The 17,919-nt window shown below is 63.7% G+C and overlaps 8 protein-coding genes across 8 annotated transcripts; 4 read left to right on the top strand and 4 right to left on the bottom strand.

The window, feature by feature from the left end:
* Positions 1–548: 548 nt before the first annotated feature.
* AMSG_11141 (CutC family protein) lies at positions 549–1,352 on the bottom strand (the record flags this gene model as incomplete). The annotated part of the gene is made up of 1 exon (XM_013897443.1): positions 549–1,352. One exon carries the CDS (start codon positions 1,350–1,352, stop codon positions 549–551), a length of 804 nt encoding a protein of 267 aa, XP_013752897.1.
* Positions 1,353–1,894: 542 nt separating this feature from the next.
* AMSG_11140 (uncharacterized protein) lies at positions 1,895–2,740 on the top strand (the record flags this gene model as incomplete). Its single annotated transcript, XM_013897442.1, has 2 exons — positions 1,895–2,036; positions 2,118–2,740. 2 exons carry the CDS (start codon positions 1,895–1,897, stop codon positions 2,738–2,740), a joined length of 765 nt encoding a protein of 254 aa, XP_013752896.1.
* Positions 2,741–2,747: 7 nt separating this feature from the next.
* On the bottom strand, positions 2,748–8,645 carry AMSG_11139 (uncharacterized protein; the record flags this gene model as incomplete). Its single annotated transcript, XM_013897441.1, has 2 exons — positions 2,748–8,383; positions 8,419–8,645. 2 exons carry the CDS (start codon positions 8,643–8,645, stop codon positions 2,764–2,766), a joined length of 5,847 nt encoding a protein of 1,948 aa, XP_013752895.1. The 3' UTR covers positions 2,748–2,763.
* Positions 8,646–9,498: 853 nt separating this feature from the next.
* AMSG_11138 (uncharacterized protein) lies at positions 9,499–11,592 on the top strand (the record flags this gene model as incomplete). The annotated part of the gene is made up of 4 exons (XM_013897440.1): positions 9,499–9,586; positions 9,731–10,817; positions 10,853–10,986; positions 11,016–11,592. 4 exons carry the CDS (start codon positions 9,499–9,501, stop codon positions 11,558–11,560), a joined length of 1,854 nt encoding a protein of 617 aa, XP_013752894.1. The 3' UTR covers positions 11,561–11,592.
* Positions 11,593–11,764: 172 nt separating this feature from the next.
* On the top strand, positions 11,765–12,331 carry AMSG_11137 (ADP-ribosylation factor 1; the record flags this gene model as incomplete). Its single annotated transcript, XM_013897439.1, has 1 exon — positions 11,765–12,331. One exon carries the CDS (start codon positions 11,765–11,767, stop codon positions 12,329–12,331), a length of 567 nt encoding a protein of 188 aa, XP_013752893.1.
* Positions 12,332–12,824: 493 nt separating this feature from the next.
* On the top strand, positions 12,825–14,301 carry AMSG_11136 (Adrm1b protein). The gene is made up of 2 exons (XM_013897438.1): positions 12,825–12,900; positions 13,394–14,301. Exons 1-2 carry the CDS (start codon positions 12,853–12,855, stop codon positions 14,285–14,287), a joined length of 942 nt encoding a protein of 313 aa, XP_013752892.1. The 5' UTR covers positions 12,825–12,852; the 3' UTR covers positions 14,288–14,301.
* On the bottom strand, positions 14,285–16,059 carry AMSG_11135 (gamma-glutamyl hydrolase A). The gene is made up of 2 exons (XM_013897437.1): positions 15,870–16,059; positions 14,285–15,146 (listed from the first exon to the last, which is right to left on the bottom strand). The coding sequence occupies exons 1-2, from the start codon at positions 16,021–16,023 to the stop codon at positions 14,338–14,340; spliced, it is 963 nt and encodes a 320-aa protein (XP_013752891.1). The 5' UTR covers positions 16,024–16,059; the 3' UTR covers positions 14,285–14,337.
* A 154-nt stretch (positions 16,060–16,213) lies between these two features.
* Positions 16,214–17,612, bottom strand: AMSG_11134 (RecA protein; the record flags this gene model as incomplete). The annotated part of the gene is made up of 2 exons (XM_013897436.1): positions 17,444–17,612; positions 16,214–17,263 (listed from the first exon to the last, which is right to left on the bottom strand). Exons 1-2 carry the CDS (start codon positions 17,597–17,599, stop codon positions 16,214–16,216), a joined length of 1,206 nt encoding a protein of 401 aa, XP_013752890.1. The 5' UTR covers positions 17,600–17,612.
* Between the last annotated feature and the right edge of the window lie 307 nt (positions 17,613–17,919).

Here is a 17,919-nt window from a genome sequence, read left to right as displayed (position 1 = left end):
ACCCACACACACACACCGACCGACCCCTCCCCCTCCCCTCCTCCCCTTCCCCTTCCGTACCTTGAATAGCTTCTCCTCCTTGCCCTCCGCCATGACTCAACCACGGCGACGAGACGAGTGTAACCTCTGTCGCGGTGAGGGGAGGGAGGGGCAGGGAGGGAGGGAGGGGGGGGAGGGGGGAGGGAGGGAGGGGGGTCGGTGCCTGACTTGGGCATTGGTCGGGGGGAGGGGGAGGGGGGCCAAGGGGGTCAGCATGGCTGATATGGCTAGCATGGTGAGAGTCAGAGTCAGAGTCATGGTCAGAGTCATGGTCAGAGTCATGGTCATCATGGTCATCATGGTCATCATCATCATAGCCATCGCCATCATGGTCATCATGGTTATCATGGTGAGAGTCAACATAGTCATCGCCATCATGGTCATCATGGTCATCATCATCATAGCCATCGCCATCATGGTCATCATGGTTATCATGGTGAGAGTCATCATCATGGCCATCGTCGCTACGGAAGGCGCGATCGAGGACTCCATGCGCACAGCCCATCCCCCTACGACAAGGCCATCACGTCTGCCACAGCAGCCACCACCTCCGCATCGGTCTCTCTATGCCCGCGACCAAAGCCGATGGCCTCGCCTGCCACCGCCGCCTCGTCGTCGGCTCGGACGACGATTGTCGAGAACGAGCCGTGGACGCCGTGGGCGCCTGCTGCGAGGACGCCTGAGGCGGACGTCGGCGAGAGCCCCGCCGCGGCGACAACCGTCACCGCCTGCCCGTGCGTGGTGCTTGCAAGCCCGGCGAGGAGCTGGTGCAGCGCGTCTGTGCCTGCTGCCGCCGTCGCCGCCCCGCCCGAGGTGAGGACGCGGGAGACGGCGCCGGCGAGATGATCGACGACGGCGAGGTAGGCAGCCACGGGATCGATGGCGGCGTCAAAGGCGCGATGGAGGGTGATGGCCAGACCAGCTTCCTGGGCAGCCCTGGCCATGGCTGCAGTGGCCACTAGGTCGGCGGTGCCGTCGGGAGCGAGTGCGCCGATGGCGACGCCGGCAATGGCGCCAGGAGGGAGATCGGCAGCGAGGCTGCCGATAGCGGCGATGTCGTCAACCATGACAGCGATGTCGTCGGGCGAGTAGACAAAATCGCCGTCACGGAGACGAACGAGAACAGTGATTGGGACCGGCGGAGTGGCCGCTGCCGCCATGCACGCCACGGCTCGGATCAGGCCCAGCGACGGCGTCACCCCGCCCGTGGCTAGCCCTGCGCACAGCTCGATCGAGTTGACTCTGCCGGCGATGGCAGCTCGCGCAGATGCCGGACAGTCAACACATGCCTCAAGAACAGCTCCTGATGACATCGGACGAGGAAAGGAGGGCCTCAAGACAAGTGTGTCTCGGACTCTCCCTCTCCTGCACCAGCCAGAGGCGAAGATGCCATGGCCATGGCGGCTACACCATGAGCACGATCACCAACATGGCCATTACGAGCACGATCACCATCATCGTCACCATGAGCGCGATCACCATCATCATGTTCACCACCATCAGCAATCATCCCCATCATGATCACCATGACCACACTCACCACCATCAGCAATCATCCCCATCATGATCACCATGACCACACTCACCACCATCAACAATCATCCCCATCATGATCACCATGACCACACTCACCACCATCAACAATCATCCCCATCATGATCACCATGACCACACTCACCACCATCAACAATCATCCCCATCATGATCACCATGACCACACTCACCACCATCAACAATCATCCCCATCATGATCACCATGACCACACTCACCACCATCAACAATCATCCCCATCATGATCACCATGACCACACTCACCACCATCAACAATCATCCCCATCATGATCACCCTCCCTCATGTCCCTCCCAGACGAAGACGAAGTCGAACGACTCCTCCGCCAGACCGCCGAGGCTGTTGCTCTCGAACAGGGCGTACTCTCACACAATGCTCATCATGCCGACCATGACCTCGCTGCTCGCTTTGCCGCTCTTGCCGGTGGTCCTCCTCTGCCTCGCGCACATGGTGGTGGTGGTGGTGGTAGCCGACCGTGGGCTGATGCTGATGTTCTGGCATTGGAAGCTGACGATGACCAAGCTGCCGATGCGCTTCTCGAGCAGATTGCTGATGAGATCCATGCCGATGAAGAGGCTGGTGATGCCTATGAGCGTGCCAGTGCCTACGCCATGGCTCAGAGGCTGGAGAGGCTCAAGGCTGCCGCTGCGGGAGATGCTCGCACTCCGGTTGCTCATCCGGATATGCAGGTCGCTACGCATGATCCACATGCTGCTTTGACCGCTCTGGACGCCCTGCCCGTCGTGGATGCTGCCGGCCGCCTGCAATCGCCAGGAGTGAGCGCTCGCCCGCCGCAGATCGGGAAGGGGAAGCGCAACCACAAGAGGCGCAAGGAGAAGCGCATGAAGAGGAAGAAGAAGGAGCAGCAGCAGCAGCACTCGTCGTCAAGCGCCTCGTACTCGGCATCGATCTCGTACTCGGACTACGATAGCGATGTCTCGGACGACGACTCGGACGACGACTCGGACGCCGGCCTCACTCCGGAGCAGATGTACTACAAGGCCCGTGCGAGGGAAAAGGCCGGCCTGGCTCTCGAGAAGGAGCTCCTGGCCAAGCAGCGGGCGGCAAGGGGCCGCGACAAGAAGCCGGTCGCTCCTGCTGACGACGACAAAAAGTGCTCCATCCAGTGATGGCACTCGCCCTTGGCATGCTTTTACACTATCTCCTCCACGCTGCCTATGTTTGGCTTGGGCGCCACCGCCGGTCGCGCAGGCCTCACAGGTGGCTGTACAGCCGCACGGGTTGGCCGCACGGGCTTGGCCGGCGGCCGCGCAGGTGGTATCGGCGGCACCGGCGTAGCGGCGGTGGGTGACATCGGCGACGGGGGCGGCGCAGGCACAACAGGCTGCGACCTCGACGCGAGCCCGTTGGGGGTAAACTCGGACGACGACGCCGAGTACACCATCGTCGGCATGCTCGAGTTGAGCGCCGTCGGCGTCGGCACCGCTGCCAGCGAGTCGTTGGCCGTGTCCAGCATCGCCGTCGATGTCATGCCGTTGGACGAAAAGCCGAGTGAGGCCTGCTGCGCCATTGCCGCAGACTGCAGCTCGCACACCGAATCGAGCTTGTCCTCCACCCGCACATCGCCCATCGACGTCATCATCATCTCATCGCCGCTCTCCTCCGCCATGACCATCTCTTGGTCGACATCCTTCTCGTCGCGGGTCAGCCGCCAAAAGTCGAGCCCGTTGCCAACAAGAATGACGCCGATGATGACCACGATGCCGAGATTGACGCCAGTCTGCCGAAGGCCTTTGTCGTCAAAGGTGCCCGACTCGAGAACAAGCGTCACCGCTGTCAGCGCCACAATCGCCACCACGTTGTGCAACGCAGAACGGTACGGCTTGGTCACCGCAAGCTGGATGAGCGAGAGAATGAGAACCACAACGCCAGCAGACGCCTTGCCGTCAGCAGAGAACATAAAGGTCATGGCCACTACCACCGCAAGCTTGCGCCCCATGATCGCCGCCTCGTACCACCAGCACTCGTCCACAAACCGCGCCACAAGGAACCCGTACTTGAGCACGTACGCCACCTCGTCGAGTGCCTTCCGCCGTGCCCGCAGCAGCATCACTGTCGCCACAGGCACCGCCACCGCATAACTGGCAATGCCCAAGAGCCCAATCGGGAACAGGCCCCACCACGCCGCATTGTAGCAGCTCCGCGAAGGATCCGCCGCAACATACCACCGCCCGGCCTCGTCACGCCCGCATCCAAACACAGAGAACGACGCGTCCACAAGCGGCAGATACAGCAGGACCATGACCTGGAACAGCGTCCGCCATAGCGCAGACACCAAGAGACTCACAGACTTGCTGCCAAACCACGGCGCGTCCACCACAATGAGTGGGTAGAACACGCCGCCGGCAATCAGCGCAAGCCCGCCCGCCGCAAGCACAGGCAGCAAAAGCGTGAGCACAAGCTTGAGCACCCAAATGTCAATGCCCTTGGCCGCCGCGCACTCGGGCGACGTCAGCTCCATGTTGAGGTTGAGGCTCGACGCCACGTTGAAAAACGCCCGCCCGAAAGCGCCCCAGTCCAGGTCCAGCTCGCCGTACATGGCGCAGATCTGCAGTGCGTTGAGCCCAATCATCGCCGCCACAAACTTGTACGTCAGCGACTCGGCGAGGTTGAACCCGAGCAGCGCACCGAGAACAACAAGAACAAGTATCACAATGAGCGTCACCAGGAGGCCCTGCCGCGCGTTGTTGCATTTGCGGCACTTGGTTCCCAGCCGATAGTAGCCCGACGCGCAGCTCGCGCACAGCCGCGTCGTGTATCCTGCCGCGCACTGCCCACCGCCGGTACACGCCTCGGCTGTCGGGCACGAGAGGAACTGGTCCACCGCGTCCGGCCCGGGCACAAACCCGGGCGCCGCCACAGGCGTCGCGCGCCCGCCGGCGCAGATCCCGCCCAGAGGGCACGGCGTGCACGGACGCGTCAGCTCGACCTCGGGCGACCACGATCCGGCCTCGCACTCGCACGACTCCAGCCCCGTCGCGTTCGGCGCCGCCCGCCGCAGCGACCGCGCCGGGCATGCTGGCACAGCCACGCACGGCGCATCGGACGCCTCGGGCGAGTATGACCCCTCGTCACACACTGAGCACACCAGATACTGGTCTGCAAGTGGCGCGAGCCCGTTGGCTCCAAAGCCTGGTGGGCAGAGCCCCAACTCGAGCTGCAGCGCTGTCGACGCCGCAGGCGTGCCCACAGGCGCAGAGATGGCAAGCGTCAGTGTGACGCTCGCAGGCAGCTGTTCCGCCGCGCCCAGTGCCGCAAGCAGCGCCACAGACGCCTCGCCTGTTGCTGCCGAAAACACAACCCCGAGCTCCATCCCGGACACCGCCACTCCTGCGAGCGCAGGATCAAGCACACGCAGCACCAGCCGCCCATCACGCACAAGCTGCCCGTATCCATCGCTCGCCTGCACCGCGCCCGAGCCGAGCGCAAGCCCCGAGACTGCTTCCCGCACCGCAGGCTCCAAGCTGATCGCAGCCGGCGGACTCGCCCGCGCCGGCCCGTACCCGCCCGCCGCGCCGGCACCTGCCCCGCCGCTCACGTCAACAAGCCATGTGCCCTGCACCGGCGCGCTCCCGCTCGAGTCGAGACACACAAACACGTGGCCGCCTCCGATGCTTGCGCTGCTTCCGCCGCTCAGCCCAGCTGCCGACGCATCGATTTTGGCCTTGCACACGAAAAAGGCTCCACCGTACGCCGCCGTGTTGCTCCCAAGCGTCGAGCCGGCGCCAAAGGTCACCACCGGCGAAGCCAGCAGCGGAACGCTTGGCGCTCGTGCCAGAGCTGACGCCGCCAGTGGCGTCGTCCGTGGCAGCAGGTACGAGTCGGCCAGCGCCGCCACTCCGCCGCCGGCTCCGGCCGAGTTGCCCGTCACAATCGTTCCTGCGCCGATGGTCACGCCCGTGCCGGCCGCGGCAAACGCGGCCAGCCCTCCGCCGGCCACCCCGGCCGTGTTGCCCGACATCTCGGTGCCAACCACCGTCACCGATGCGCGCGCCGCCTCATTGGCCACCAGCACCCCGCCGCCACTGCCAGAAAGCGCAGAGTTGCCAACCACCCTCGAGTTGCCCCCAAAGGCCAGCACCGCATCAGGAGCGAGGACCGCCACCGCGCCGCCACCGGTCGCCAAAGCCACATTGTTCTCCAGCACCACATCAGTCAAAGTCGCTGAAGCGCCCGCAGAGATGAGCGCCACCGCGCCTCCGAGCGACTTGGCCGTGTTGCCCGAGAACGTCGTCGCCCTCGCCGTCAGCGTGCCGCCGTCGAGCACAGACACCGCGCCGCCAAGGCCCGAGAAAAACTGCAGCTCGGTCGCCTGCGCCGACGAAAAGCCCTCGACCGTGGCGTTGACGAGCGTGAGCCGCGCCCGCGAGCCGGCAACCCGCAGCCCAGTCACAGCCGACGCCGCCGAGCCGACGCTCGCTCCGCGGAGCGTCAGATCTGCGAGTGTCAGAGAGCCACTCGCCGTGACTTCAAACAACACGCCGCCAGCGGTACCGCAATCGAGTCGCGGCCGGCTGGCTGGCGCAGCGCCTGGTGGGCCGGCCACCGTCCACACCACGTCGGCAGGCACCACGTAGTGGCTCGTCGGCGAGCACTGGCCTACCGTCACATCCGCCGGGAGCTCGATCCGCTGCGCCACGCACCGCGACGCCGTGTTGAGCGCGTAGTGGACGTGGTGCAGCGAGTATGGGACGCCCGGCGCGAGCTGCGGAAGCGAGGCGCGGACGGCCTCGCCGGTCACCACCGGGCGGTGGACAAAGGCCTCGATGGTGGAGTCCTCATTGCCGGCACAGAGCACATCGTTGAAGCCGTCGTTGTTGACGTCAATGATCTTGACTCGGTACGCGCCCTCATTGAACGTCGTCAGCACGTCCTGTCCAAAGAACGAGCCGTCGCCACGGTTGCGGAACCACGAGATCTCGTCGGTCGAGTACGAGGCGACAGCAATGTCTGGCCGACCGTCGCCCGACGCGTCGGCGCACGCCACAGAGTACGGAAGGTCGAACGAGCCGCCGAGGTCTGTCGGCACGCTCTCAAACGTGCCTGGGGTTGTCTGGTGGTAGACAGTGATGGCCGAGCTCGGGCCGTTGGAGACGCTCGAGATGACATCGAGGTCTCCGTCCGAGTCGACGTCGCACAGCGTAGCAGAGACGGTAAAACCGGTGCTGAGGACGTCGACGGCCAGCGGTGGGTCGAACCCGGTCCCGCCGTTGTTACGCGCCCAGCCGACGAGCCTCACCGAAGAGGCCACAAAGAGCACGTCGACAAAGCCGTCGTTGTCGACATCGCCGACGGCGGTGTCCATGTTGGCGATGGACGAGGCGACGGAAAATACCACGATTTCGGTCCAGCTAGCGCCGTTGTTGACGTTGAGGAAGACCTTGATCGAAGGCGAGGCCTCATCGGGGCAGCCAACGACCAGGTCGGGCAAGCCGTCGTTGTTAAAGTCGCCGCCGGTCATCTTCATGGCCCCGGCGCAGGTGCCGACCGAGACAGGCGTGGCGGCCCACGTACCGGCGCCGACGTTGGGCCACCAGGCAACGAGCCCGCTGATACCGGCACAGCCGGCGACGTCGACCCAGCCGTCGTTGTTGTAGTCGCCAGCAACGGCCGACTCGGAGCCGGAAAAGGTCGAGGTAACAACGACGTCGTTGCCAAGGTGAAAGCCCGACCCGTCGCCGACGTAGACGGTAATCGAGTGGTCAAAGGCCGAGGCTGAGACGATGTCGGTAAAACCATCACCATTAAAGTCTGCAGCGTCGATGCCGCGGGCGCCATTGGCGGTGTTGGAGATCAACCGCCGGCCTTCGGGGAAGGGCGAGGCCGAGTCGTTAAAATGGTACAGCTTGAGGTTGCCGTCAAAAAAGCCCGCGGCGACGACATCAATGCGGCCGTCGCCGTCAAAGTCTTCGGCAATGAGGCCGCGTGCACCGTCGAGTGCGTCATCGATCCGCTGCGGGGAGGCAGTGTATGTTCCCGATCCGTCGCCCGGGATCCAGCGGACGAAATCCGAGTTGGAGGCGGAAAAGACGACGTCGAGCCACGAGTCACCGTTGAGGTCTACCAGCGCTGAGCTGAGCGGAGCGTCAATCTCGGAGGCGATGATGACTCGCGGTGAAAAGGTGAGCATGCCGCGGTTGTAGTAGAGTGCGACGCGGTCGTCGACAAAGAGGGTACTGACTACGTCGAGCAGGCCGTTCTTGTCGACGTCACCGACCGCGAGCGAGAACGGGGTGTCGGCCGAGTCGTCGACAACCGCCGCTGCGGTGGGAAGGTTGGTGGCGAGGTCTGCCCGGCCGGCAATGACGACGATGCGGTCGGAGAAGCCCTCAGAGTAGAGCACATCGTTGACACCATCGAGGTCCATGTCGGCAATGACAATGTCGACAGCCTGAAGCGGGCGGAAAACAAGGTCGTCGGTGAGGTTGACTGGGACCGAAGCCAACGAGCCCAGGCCTGTGCCCATGAAAGCGCCGACAAGATTAAAGCGCTCCAGCGTGTAGACGACGTCAACGAACGAGTCGCCGTTGATGTCACCGATGGCCACCGAGTACGGCTCGGCGCCATCGCCAAAGAACACACCCTCGAGCGGACCAAAGGAGGGAAAGGTGGCATCGTTGCCGATGTTCCTGTAGAGGACAAGGGTGTTGCTGTCACGGAAGGGAACCACGAGATCAGGCGAGCCATCACCATCGACATCCCCGGCCGCCAAACGCCGCGGTGTGGCAAACGAGTCATCGATAAGCACAGGACTGTTCCAACCTCCGCTCGCCGTCCTCGTCACCACGTAGATGCCGTTGGTGAAAAGTCACCAAAGGCCACATCCAGGTATGCATTGCTCGCATCAAAGACAGCTGCAGCCGTTCCGTACGGCTGTGAGGTGGAGGACAAGGTGACAGCGTTTGGCAGCCGATAGTCGACGTTGCAGCGAGCGTGAGAAAAAGCTGAGAGGAGGGCGAGCACGGCAGCAGCAACTGCTGTCCGCCTCGCCACAGAGTCCGCCACAGGGTGCATGAAGGGCGGCTCTGAGCGTGGAGCAAAGTGGCTGACCAGGTAGGCGCAATTGCTACGTGACGCTTGTGGTGCTTTAGTCGACGCTTTTGACGTGCTTGCGACGAGTGGGGAAGGCGCCGAACCGTGTGCGTGCCAGGCAGGCCGTGCTGCAAGGAAAGGCGTGCGGCGAAATGGGTGCGTTTACCGACAGCGGCGCAAGGCGATAATTTTTCTCGGTGGATGGCGAGTGACAAGTAGTCACCGCTGCGCAGATGGCACTCAAGCTGTGGTGGTCTCGAGGAAGAGCACAATGGAAGGAAGTAGTACAGGCACTGAGCAGTAGAAATCATGTTGGTAGGACATGGTTGAGTCCTTGGAACTGCAGAGTGGCACACGATGAAGAAGGAGTCAGTGACAGGCAGCGGGAATGCAAAATTTGAAATATTTCGTTGCGGCAACCGCTCTACCGAACCGTACGAGCTGAGAAATGGCGTTGAAACAAGAAGGAAAAAGAGGGGGAGAGGGGGGGGAGGGGAGAGGGAGGGGGGAATGGGAGGAGGGAGAGAGGGAGGGGGGAATGGGAGGAGGGAGAGAGGGAGGAGGAAGATGATGGAGCGGGGCAGGCAATAAAAAATTGAAAACCCCCCACCATCACCTCCGCACCACCGGGACTACGGCGACTCGCTTCGAAAGGCATCGGCGCAATGATCCGACGAGCGGAGAGCAAGGAGAGAGCGACGAGGAAGATGAGCGAGAGAGAGAGAGAGACGGCGAGACGGAGAGAGAGAGAGAGAGGCGACGGCACACCACACTCTGCTGTGTCGAGGGCAGAGAGAGACGAGAGAAAGAGAGGGAGCAGGTCGTGTGGAGGAGCATGTTGTCTACGCATACGCTGGAGCGTGCCGAGCATGAGTCGCTGTACTACAAGGAGCTGTTGGACTCGGTCCGCGAGGTGCCTTCGGGTGAGCCTCCTGCGCATTGGTCATGGTCCGACTCGTGGTCATCGACGACTCTGTCACTTTCTGGCGATGGCGATGGTGATGGTCATGGCGATGTTGATCATGGTCATGGTCATGGTCTTGGTCATGGTCATGGTGACGGGGCAGAGAGCGATGACATCGCGTCGGATGGGAGCTGGTCGGACGGCAAGGGCAAGAGCACGGACAGGGGCAAGGGCAGGACCAGGGGCAAGGGCAAGGGCAAGGGCAAGGGCGGCAAGAGCAGCAAGCGGACCAAGAGTGCGATGCAGGCGGAGAGGAAACGTGTGGGGCCTGCGGGTGGTGTGGCTGCGGTGGATGAGGCGCTGGCCGAGGTGGCCAAGAAGCATGGCGATGTGTATGGTGATGTGCAGCGGGCTCGGCAGGCGCAGGCAGAGGTTGCGCCGGAAGAGGCTGCGTATCGGGCGGCGGTGGCGGTGAATGGAGGGCGGCTGAACGTGGACGGCGAGCTGAGGCGGATCTTTGGCGCTGAGGCCATCAAGGCGGCGGCCAAGACGCGGCGGGAAAACAAGGCTGCCGAGGCGGCGCGGTTCGGGCGGCGTCGCGGCGGGCGCGGGCGCGGCGGGCGGCGGCAGCGACGGGCGAAGAAGTCGCTGTTTGTCGGCCTCGACGAGGACTGGCCGGTCGAGCTCGACTCGGGCCTCGCGCTCGAGTACATGCGGCTTGCAGACGGGCTCGACGAGTACGGATACGTGGCATCGCCAGCGTACGAGCTTGCGCAGGCGCACTTTTACCAGGCTGCGGCGTCGATGGACCCCAACTCGATTGTGCACCTCGCGCAGCGAAACCCATGGCATGTGGACACGCTGCTGCAGCTTGCAGACATTCTCAACCACTCGGGCCAGGTGGCCGAGGCGACATCGCTCATCGAGCAGGCGCTGTACGGGCTGGAGGCTGCGTGGCCAGCGTCGTTTGACGTGACCTCGGAGAGCGTGCGGATCCGGTACGCAGAGCGGAGCAACCGCGGGCTGTTTCTTGTCCTCTTCAAGCACATCGACAACCTCTCGCGCAAGGGCTGCCAAGGCACGGCGTTTGAGGTGTGCAAGCTGCTGCTGAAGCTCGATCTCGAGCACGACCCGCTCGCGGTCTTGCTCATGCTCGACTACTACGCGCTGCGGTCGCGCTCGTACGACCAGTTTATTGCGCTCGAGGCTGCGCTGGAGGCGAAGAACCTGGCGGACCTGCCGAACTGGGCGTTTCGCTGGCGCTGGCGCGGTTCCTGCTCGCCAGCGGAGCCGGGAGCGGTGGGGCGGGCACGTCGAGCACGAGCATGGCCGACGCCGATGCGGCCCTGCTCGCTGCGCTCAACAAGTTTCCGCACATGGCGGTGGTGCTGGGCGAAAAGTGGGCGCGAGCTACGATCCGTACCCGGGCTTTGCGGGGCGGCCTGCAGCGCCGTCGCTGCTGATGCTGGAGACGCTGTACGTGGAGCGGGCGTCGTCGTTGTGGGCGGATCCTGCGGTGACGGGCTGGCTGGCGCGGGTGGTGAGCGAGTGGGCGCAGGGGCCGGCGCCCAACACCGAGGCGCTGGAGGCTGCGTTTGTCGGCAGCCCGCCGCGGTCGATTTGCCGGCATGTGGCCCTCTCGGGCTACGACAACGTGCTTGGGATGCTCCCGCGCGAGCTGCTCGCAGCCGGCGTCCGCGCGTACAACCCGTTCCCACCGGCCGGCGAGGTCGATGAGGCGGCAGCCTCCGAGGTGGGCATCAACCCGGATCTGACGGATGGCAACGCCGCGCTCGCCTTTCTCCGCTCGCTCATGCCGTGGCAGGCTGTTCAAGGTGGCGGTGCCGGAGCTGCCGGCGGCGAGGCTGCCGATGCCGAGGCCATGGCCGCTGCCCTCGCCGAGCAGTTTATGCTCCACCAGCAAGGCCAGGGCAATGGTGGTGGCGATGGCCATGACGATGGCGCCGACAACTATGCACCTGGCGGGTTTTGAATATGCAAGTCAAAAACTGATCACCGATGAGATGCCGGCTTCCATGGTCAGCTTCATTACTTCCATGGGACGGCAGGCGAGGGTGTCGACGTGGTGGCTGAAAAATTAAAGGCAGCGGCGACAAAACCAAACGGAATGCGGTGAGGAGGCGGGGCGGATGGGCAAGCGGCAATAGCGATCAGAGGCGAGCCGTTTGAGCAAGACATGGGATTGGCTATTTCGAAGACGTTCAAGGCAGTGTACGAGATGTTTGCCGGGACAGAGGCGCGGATTGTGATGATCGGGCTCGACGGGGCAGGCAAGACGACACTGTACCAGTGGCTCAAGTCAGGCGAGGTGATGCCGTCGATTCCGACGGTCGGCTTTCAGGTGGACAGCGTCAAGATCAGCGGGCTCACGCTCCAGTTGTGGGACATGGGCGGGCAATACACGATCCGCAAGCTCTGGAAGCGGTACATCGAGGGCGCAGACGCGCTGGTGTTTGTGGTGGACTCTGCCGATGAGAGCAGGATGGCGATGGCGCGCAAGGAGCTCGAATCGATGCTGGGCGAGCCAGAGCTGGCGCACGTCCCGGTCCTTATCCTCGCCAACAAACAGGATCTGCCTGCGGCCAAGACTGCGTCGGCGTTGTCTGCCGATCTGGGGCTTGGCGAGGTGAAGAATGACAACTACATCCAGCCGTGCGTGGCGACGCGCGGCGAGGGCATCGACGACGGCTTCAGCTGGTTGTGCACCGCCATCAAGGAGCATCGGCGAGCGAACGCGGCGTAGTCGCACGCTTCAGCGATCGGCGGATGGTATTGAACACAGCGATCGGCGGAGGTGATGGATTAGAGAGAGAGAGAGAGAGCCACTACTACTGTGTGATGGCCACGACGGATGCGACCATGACTGTCATCATGAATGGCAATGTGATGGTCGCTACGGTGGTCATGATTGTTATCATGGTCATCATGGTGGTCATCATTGTTATGATGGTCATCATGGTGATCATGATTGTTATGATGGTCATCATGGTGATCATGATTGTTATGATGGTCATCATGGTGATCATGATTGTTATGATGGTCATCATGGTGGTCATGATCGTTATCATGGTCATTGTGATGGTCACCACCATCCCCCCCATCCCCCCCCTTGCTGCCAACGGATGGCAACACAGACACGCACCACAACCACAACCCCACCCCCCCCCACCCCCCACCACAACCCCACAACCACCACCACCACCACACTGCACTCCCCCCCCCCCCAACCTCACACACACACACATATCCATACATATCCACCATATGTCTGCTGTGAATCTGTTTGAAGCGGGTGCTGCACGGAGGACTGAGGTATGTATATGAGCCGGGGTGGGTGGCAGGGTGGGTGGCTGGGTGGCTGGGTGGGTGGGCGGGTGGGCGGGTGGGCGGGTGTGCGACCTGTGCGACCTGTGCGACCTGTGCGACCTGTGCGACCTGTGCGACCTGTGCGACCTGTGTAGGGGGGGGGGAGGGGAGGGGGAGAGAGGGGGAAAGGGGACGGGAGGGGGGATGGGGAAGGGGGATGGCTGGTGTGTTCCTTGGTGGGATGGGGATGGGCGTGGGCGGGAATGGCTGGGGGTGGGGGGGGTGGGGAGAGCAAGGCGCATGGAATGGAAGGGAATCGGTGGCAACGATTAACGAACGATGGAACGAACAATGGCACGACATGATGGTTGGGACAATGGTTGATGACGGGACGGGGACCATCAATGCCGGTAACGATCGATGCCGGGAACGATCAATGGCGGGGATGGTCATATATCATTGGGGACGACACTGTTGGGCCAACTCTGGGTGGGTGCAGCAAGAGGCGTCGGATGGCGCGCTGGTGTCGTTCCGCGCGGGCAAGTGCGAGTACGACGGACGGGTGGTGACGCCCGTGGCGGCCAAGGGCAAGGTCGAGCTGGTGATGGACGAAGACTCGATCCTGCACCTGCGCTGGACGAACCGTGAGCTGAACACGACGGTGGACGATCTGATCATCTTCCCGGGCGACGCGTCGTTCTCCAAGATCGAGGCGTGCACGACGGGGCGGGTGTACCTGCTCCGCTTCTCGTCGGGCCGCAAAATGCTGTTCTGGATGCAGGAGCCCAAGGCCGAAGACGACGAGGACCTGTTCAAGCGGGCCAACGAGGTGCTGGCCAACCCATCGGCGGCCACAGGCCCGGCCGCGGACGGCCTCGGCGGCATGGACGAGGACTCGGTCCGCTCGCTGCTCACGGCCGCAGCCACCGGCACCGCCACTCCGGCGCAGCGGGCCCAGCTGCAGCGGCTGATGATGGAGGCGCAGGCCGCGCGCGCCGGTGGTGCTGGTGGGCCGCGTCCGCCGACCCGGACTGCGTCGTCGGGCAGTGGCGGTGGCGGCGGCAACATGGACTCGGCCTTCCGCTCGGCGCTCTCGTCGGCGCTGGGTGCATCGGGCGGTGCAGCGCCGGGCGCTGGGCCGGGCCCTGGCGCCGACGCCTTTGCCGCCTCGCCCTTTGCCGCCGGCGACTTTGGCTCGGGCGAGGACGCCGAGCTTCAGGCCGCCATCCAGGCGTCGCTGATGGAGATGCAGCCGGCCGAGGCGCCGGCGGCTGACGCGGACGCCGAAGCCGCGCCCAACGCCGACAATGACGCCGACGACGACGCGCCGCCGCAGGACGGGGCGGTCGAGGACGCCGACGACGACGAGGATGCCGAACTGTACCAGTCGTAAAACACGCACGCTTGTTTACCCCCTTTTTCGCAAGGTCAGCGGCAGTGCGCTCACCAAAAGTAGCACTGATCAAACGAGTTGACAGCCTGCTCGGTGTAGACCGGATTGAAGTTATAGATGAGAGCCTTGTTCTCGGCGGTCTGCGAGGCAAAGGTGTGCGAGTTGGAGCGCGAATTGGAGACAAAGGCCTGCGCGGTAAACTGCATGGCCTTGACCGCGTCGGACGAGTGGTTGATGACCTCGACCGGGTCCCACTCGTAGAGCGGCTTCTCCGGGTGCCACTGGGTGGCGGTGATGGGCATGTCCTTGGCCTCCATGGTGGAGATGAACTCAATGCCGTTGCGGTCGACGTTGGTGGAGAGGACGTTGAAGAAGGCTGTGAGGTTGGACGAGGCAGCAAAGCCGGCCGGCGAGAGCGAATAGTGGTGGTTGTTCATGGTCACCGGCTGCTTGGCGAGAATGTCCATGATCTCCGCCGGCGCATCGCCGAACATAGCCGACGACGCCGCAGCGTGAGTAAACTCGAGCGGGAGGGTCAGGTTCTCCGAGTCGGTGTTGATCAGCAGGTTGAGGTCGTTGGCCACGTACATGGCGATCTCCTGGAAGCCGAAGCAGGTGCCGTGGACCGGGAAGAAGTCGCCGGCCTTGTTGGCCGCCACCGCCAGGTCGAGGAGCTGGAACAGAGTCTGGGTGTACTTGTTGTCGCCGAGCTCAACGCCGCCACCGGGGAGGAGCAGGCCGTTGACCGAGCGGAACAGCTCGGTGATCTCCTCAGCGGGAAGGTCGTACCGGATCGGCACCGCCTGCGCTCCGGCGCCCTCCACGTACTTGATGTACGATGCTGCGATGTACTGCTTGCCTGTGGGTGGGTGGAAGGGGGGGAGGGAGGGAGGGGATGAGTGTGGACGTCATCATATGATGCGCATGGCTATCACCACACATACGATGGCCATCACCATGGGCGTGACCATCACCACACATACGATGGCCATCACCATGGGCGAGACCATCACCACACATACGATGGCCATCACCATGGGCATGGCTATCACCACACATACGATGGCCATCACCATGGGCGAGACCATCACCACACATACGATGGCCATCACCATCACACACATCACCATCACAGACATCACCATGTCATGCCCTGTGGGTGGGCCGTGGCGTGCCTGACCACAACGGCCATCACCATGATGATGACTATCAATATTGATTTGCAACACCACACATACGATGGCCATCACCATGGGCGAGACCATCACCACACATACGATGGCCATCACCATGGGCATGGCTATCACCACACATACGATGGCCATCACCATGGGCGAGACCATCACCACACATACGATGGCCATCACCATCACACACATCACCATCACAGACATCACCATGTCATGCCCTGTGGGTGGGCCGTGGCGTGCCTGACCACAACGGCCATCACCATGATGATGATCACAATGGTGATCACTCGCTGTGATCACGATCAGCACAGGAGTGTCACAAGCGGCGAAAGGGGGGGGGGGAGGGGGGGGGAGGGGGGAAGGGGGGGGAGGGGAAGGCGTGGCTGACGTACCCCAGTTGGCGAGGGTGCCAAAGGTCGGCTGCGAGAGAATGCCAATGGTGGGGCGGAGGTTGGTCTGCGGGGGAGGCGCGGTGGTGGCGCCCCACGCAGCCGTGGCAAGGAGTGCAACAGCGAGTGTCGCCGTGAGGACGGTCGTCGGGCGCATGACTTGCGGTTTGGCGAGTGAGAAAAGTGTGCCGAGAAAAGGCCGCTCATAAGAGCGTGCAGCCGGCAGAGCTGCCCAGGGCGGAGGGGAGGGGATGAAGAAGGTTATCGGATTGCAAGGATGGCGAGCAATGGGGGGGGGGTTGTGCTGGTGGCTCTAGCTTGGGTAGCATGGATACATAGGTATCGGTTTAGGCGTCTGCTTCGCTGCCGACGGCGGTCGGCGTGTCGGTGGCGGGGGTAGGCGCGGCGGCCGGGTGGATCATGACAGCGCGGAGCGCAGTGTGGAGCTCATCGACAAGCTCGGGGTGATCCTCGAGGTAGGCCTTGACGTTTTCACGGCCTTGGCCGAGACGGACCGGTTCGTCATCGCCTGGCCGCGGGTAGGTGTACCAGGCGCCGGCGCGCTCGACGAGGCCGTGGTTGACCGAGAGGTCGATGATTTCGCCGACACGGCCAATGCCACGCCCAAACTCGATGTCAAAGTGGGCCTCCTTGAACGGCGGAGCGACTTTGTTCTTGACAACCTTGACCCGGGTGGTGTTGCCGACAAGGTCGTTGCCGACCTTGATGGAGCCGGTCCGGCGGATGTCGAGCCGGACACTGGCGTAGAACTTGAGGCCGACGCCGCCGGCGGTGACCTCGGGCGAGCCAAAAAGAACGCCAATCTTCATCCGCAGCTGGTTGATGAAGATCAGCAGCGTCGACGAGTTGGCCAGAGTTGCGGTCAGCTTGCGCAGCGCCTGCGACATGAGCCGGGCTTGCAGGCCGACGTGCGCGTCGCCCATTTCGCCCTCGAGCTCGGCTCGCGGGACAAGGGCAGCGACCGAGTCGACGACAATAACGTCCATAGCGCCCGACTTGGCCAGCGTATCCACAATCTCCAACGCCTGCTCGCCCGAGTCGGGCTGTGAGACGTACAGCTCGGCAGTATCGACGCCCAGCGCGCTGGCGTACGCCACGTCGAGCGCGTGCTCCGCGTCCACAAACGTGCAAGTCCCGCCCATCTTCTGCGCCTCGGCCACCACAGACAGTGCCAGTGTCGTCTTACCTGAACTCTCCGGCCCGTAGATCTCCACAACTCGGCCACGCGGCAGACCGCCGACGCCCAGCGCTGCATCAAGCGTCAGCGAGCCGGTCGGGATGACGTCGATCGGCGCCGTCTCAGCCGCCGCCGCGCCAAGTTTGGTCAGCGAGCCCTTTCCGCACGACAGCTCAACCATCTTGATGGCTTCTTCCAGCTATTACCGCCATCACCGCCACCACCAGCCGCACCATCACCGCCACCACCAGCCGCACCATCACCGCCACCACCAGCCGCACCATCACCGCCACCATCATCATCCTCTCGCCCCGTGAGTCCCCTCCCTCCCCTGCCCCCTCCCCCCCTCCCCCCCCCATCCCCTCCCCCCATCTCATACCGATCCGGGGCGGCCGGCGGCCTTGCGCTTGCGGGCGGCGACGGGAGGGGTGGTGACCAGGCCGCGGAGCGGGACGGCCATGGGGACCACCGCAGGGAGAAGAGGCGCCACAGCCCTCCGCATGCTCACACACACCGCTCGTGCCGCAGTGAGCATGGTGTGGTCGAACAGAGAAGTGTGTGTCCGCCCCCTGCTCTCTGGCACCCACGCCCTCTCTCTCCCCCCCCCTCCCTCCCTCCCCCCTCCGCCTCGCCCCTGTCGCGGCTGTCATGGCTGCTGACGCGTCTCTGGCCGAAACCACGACCTTTTTTGGGGGGACTTGCGGACGGCGGCGTCTTTTTTCGGCTGTTTTTCCGCGCACAGTGCCGTTTGCAGGGTGTGATGAGGGGAGGAGACGCATTGCTGGCGGCCAAAGGAGGGTATCGTGGGTATGCTGCCCGAATGTGGCTTCGAAACTGCCCGAATGTGGCTTCGAA

Source organism: Thecamonas trahens (assembly GCF_000142905.1).
Source record: "Thecamonas trahens ATCC 50062 unplaced genomic scaffold supercont1.71, whole genome shotgun sequence".
Classification (NCBI taxonomy): Eukaryota; order Apusomonadida; family Apusomonadidae; genus Thecamonas; species Thecamonas trahens.
Note: the sequence above shows the minus strand (reverse complement) of the source record. Positions and strands in the feature narration are given on the sequence as shown.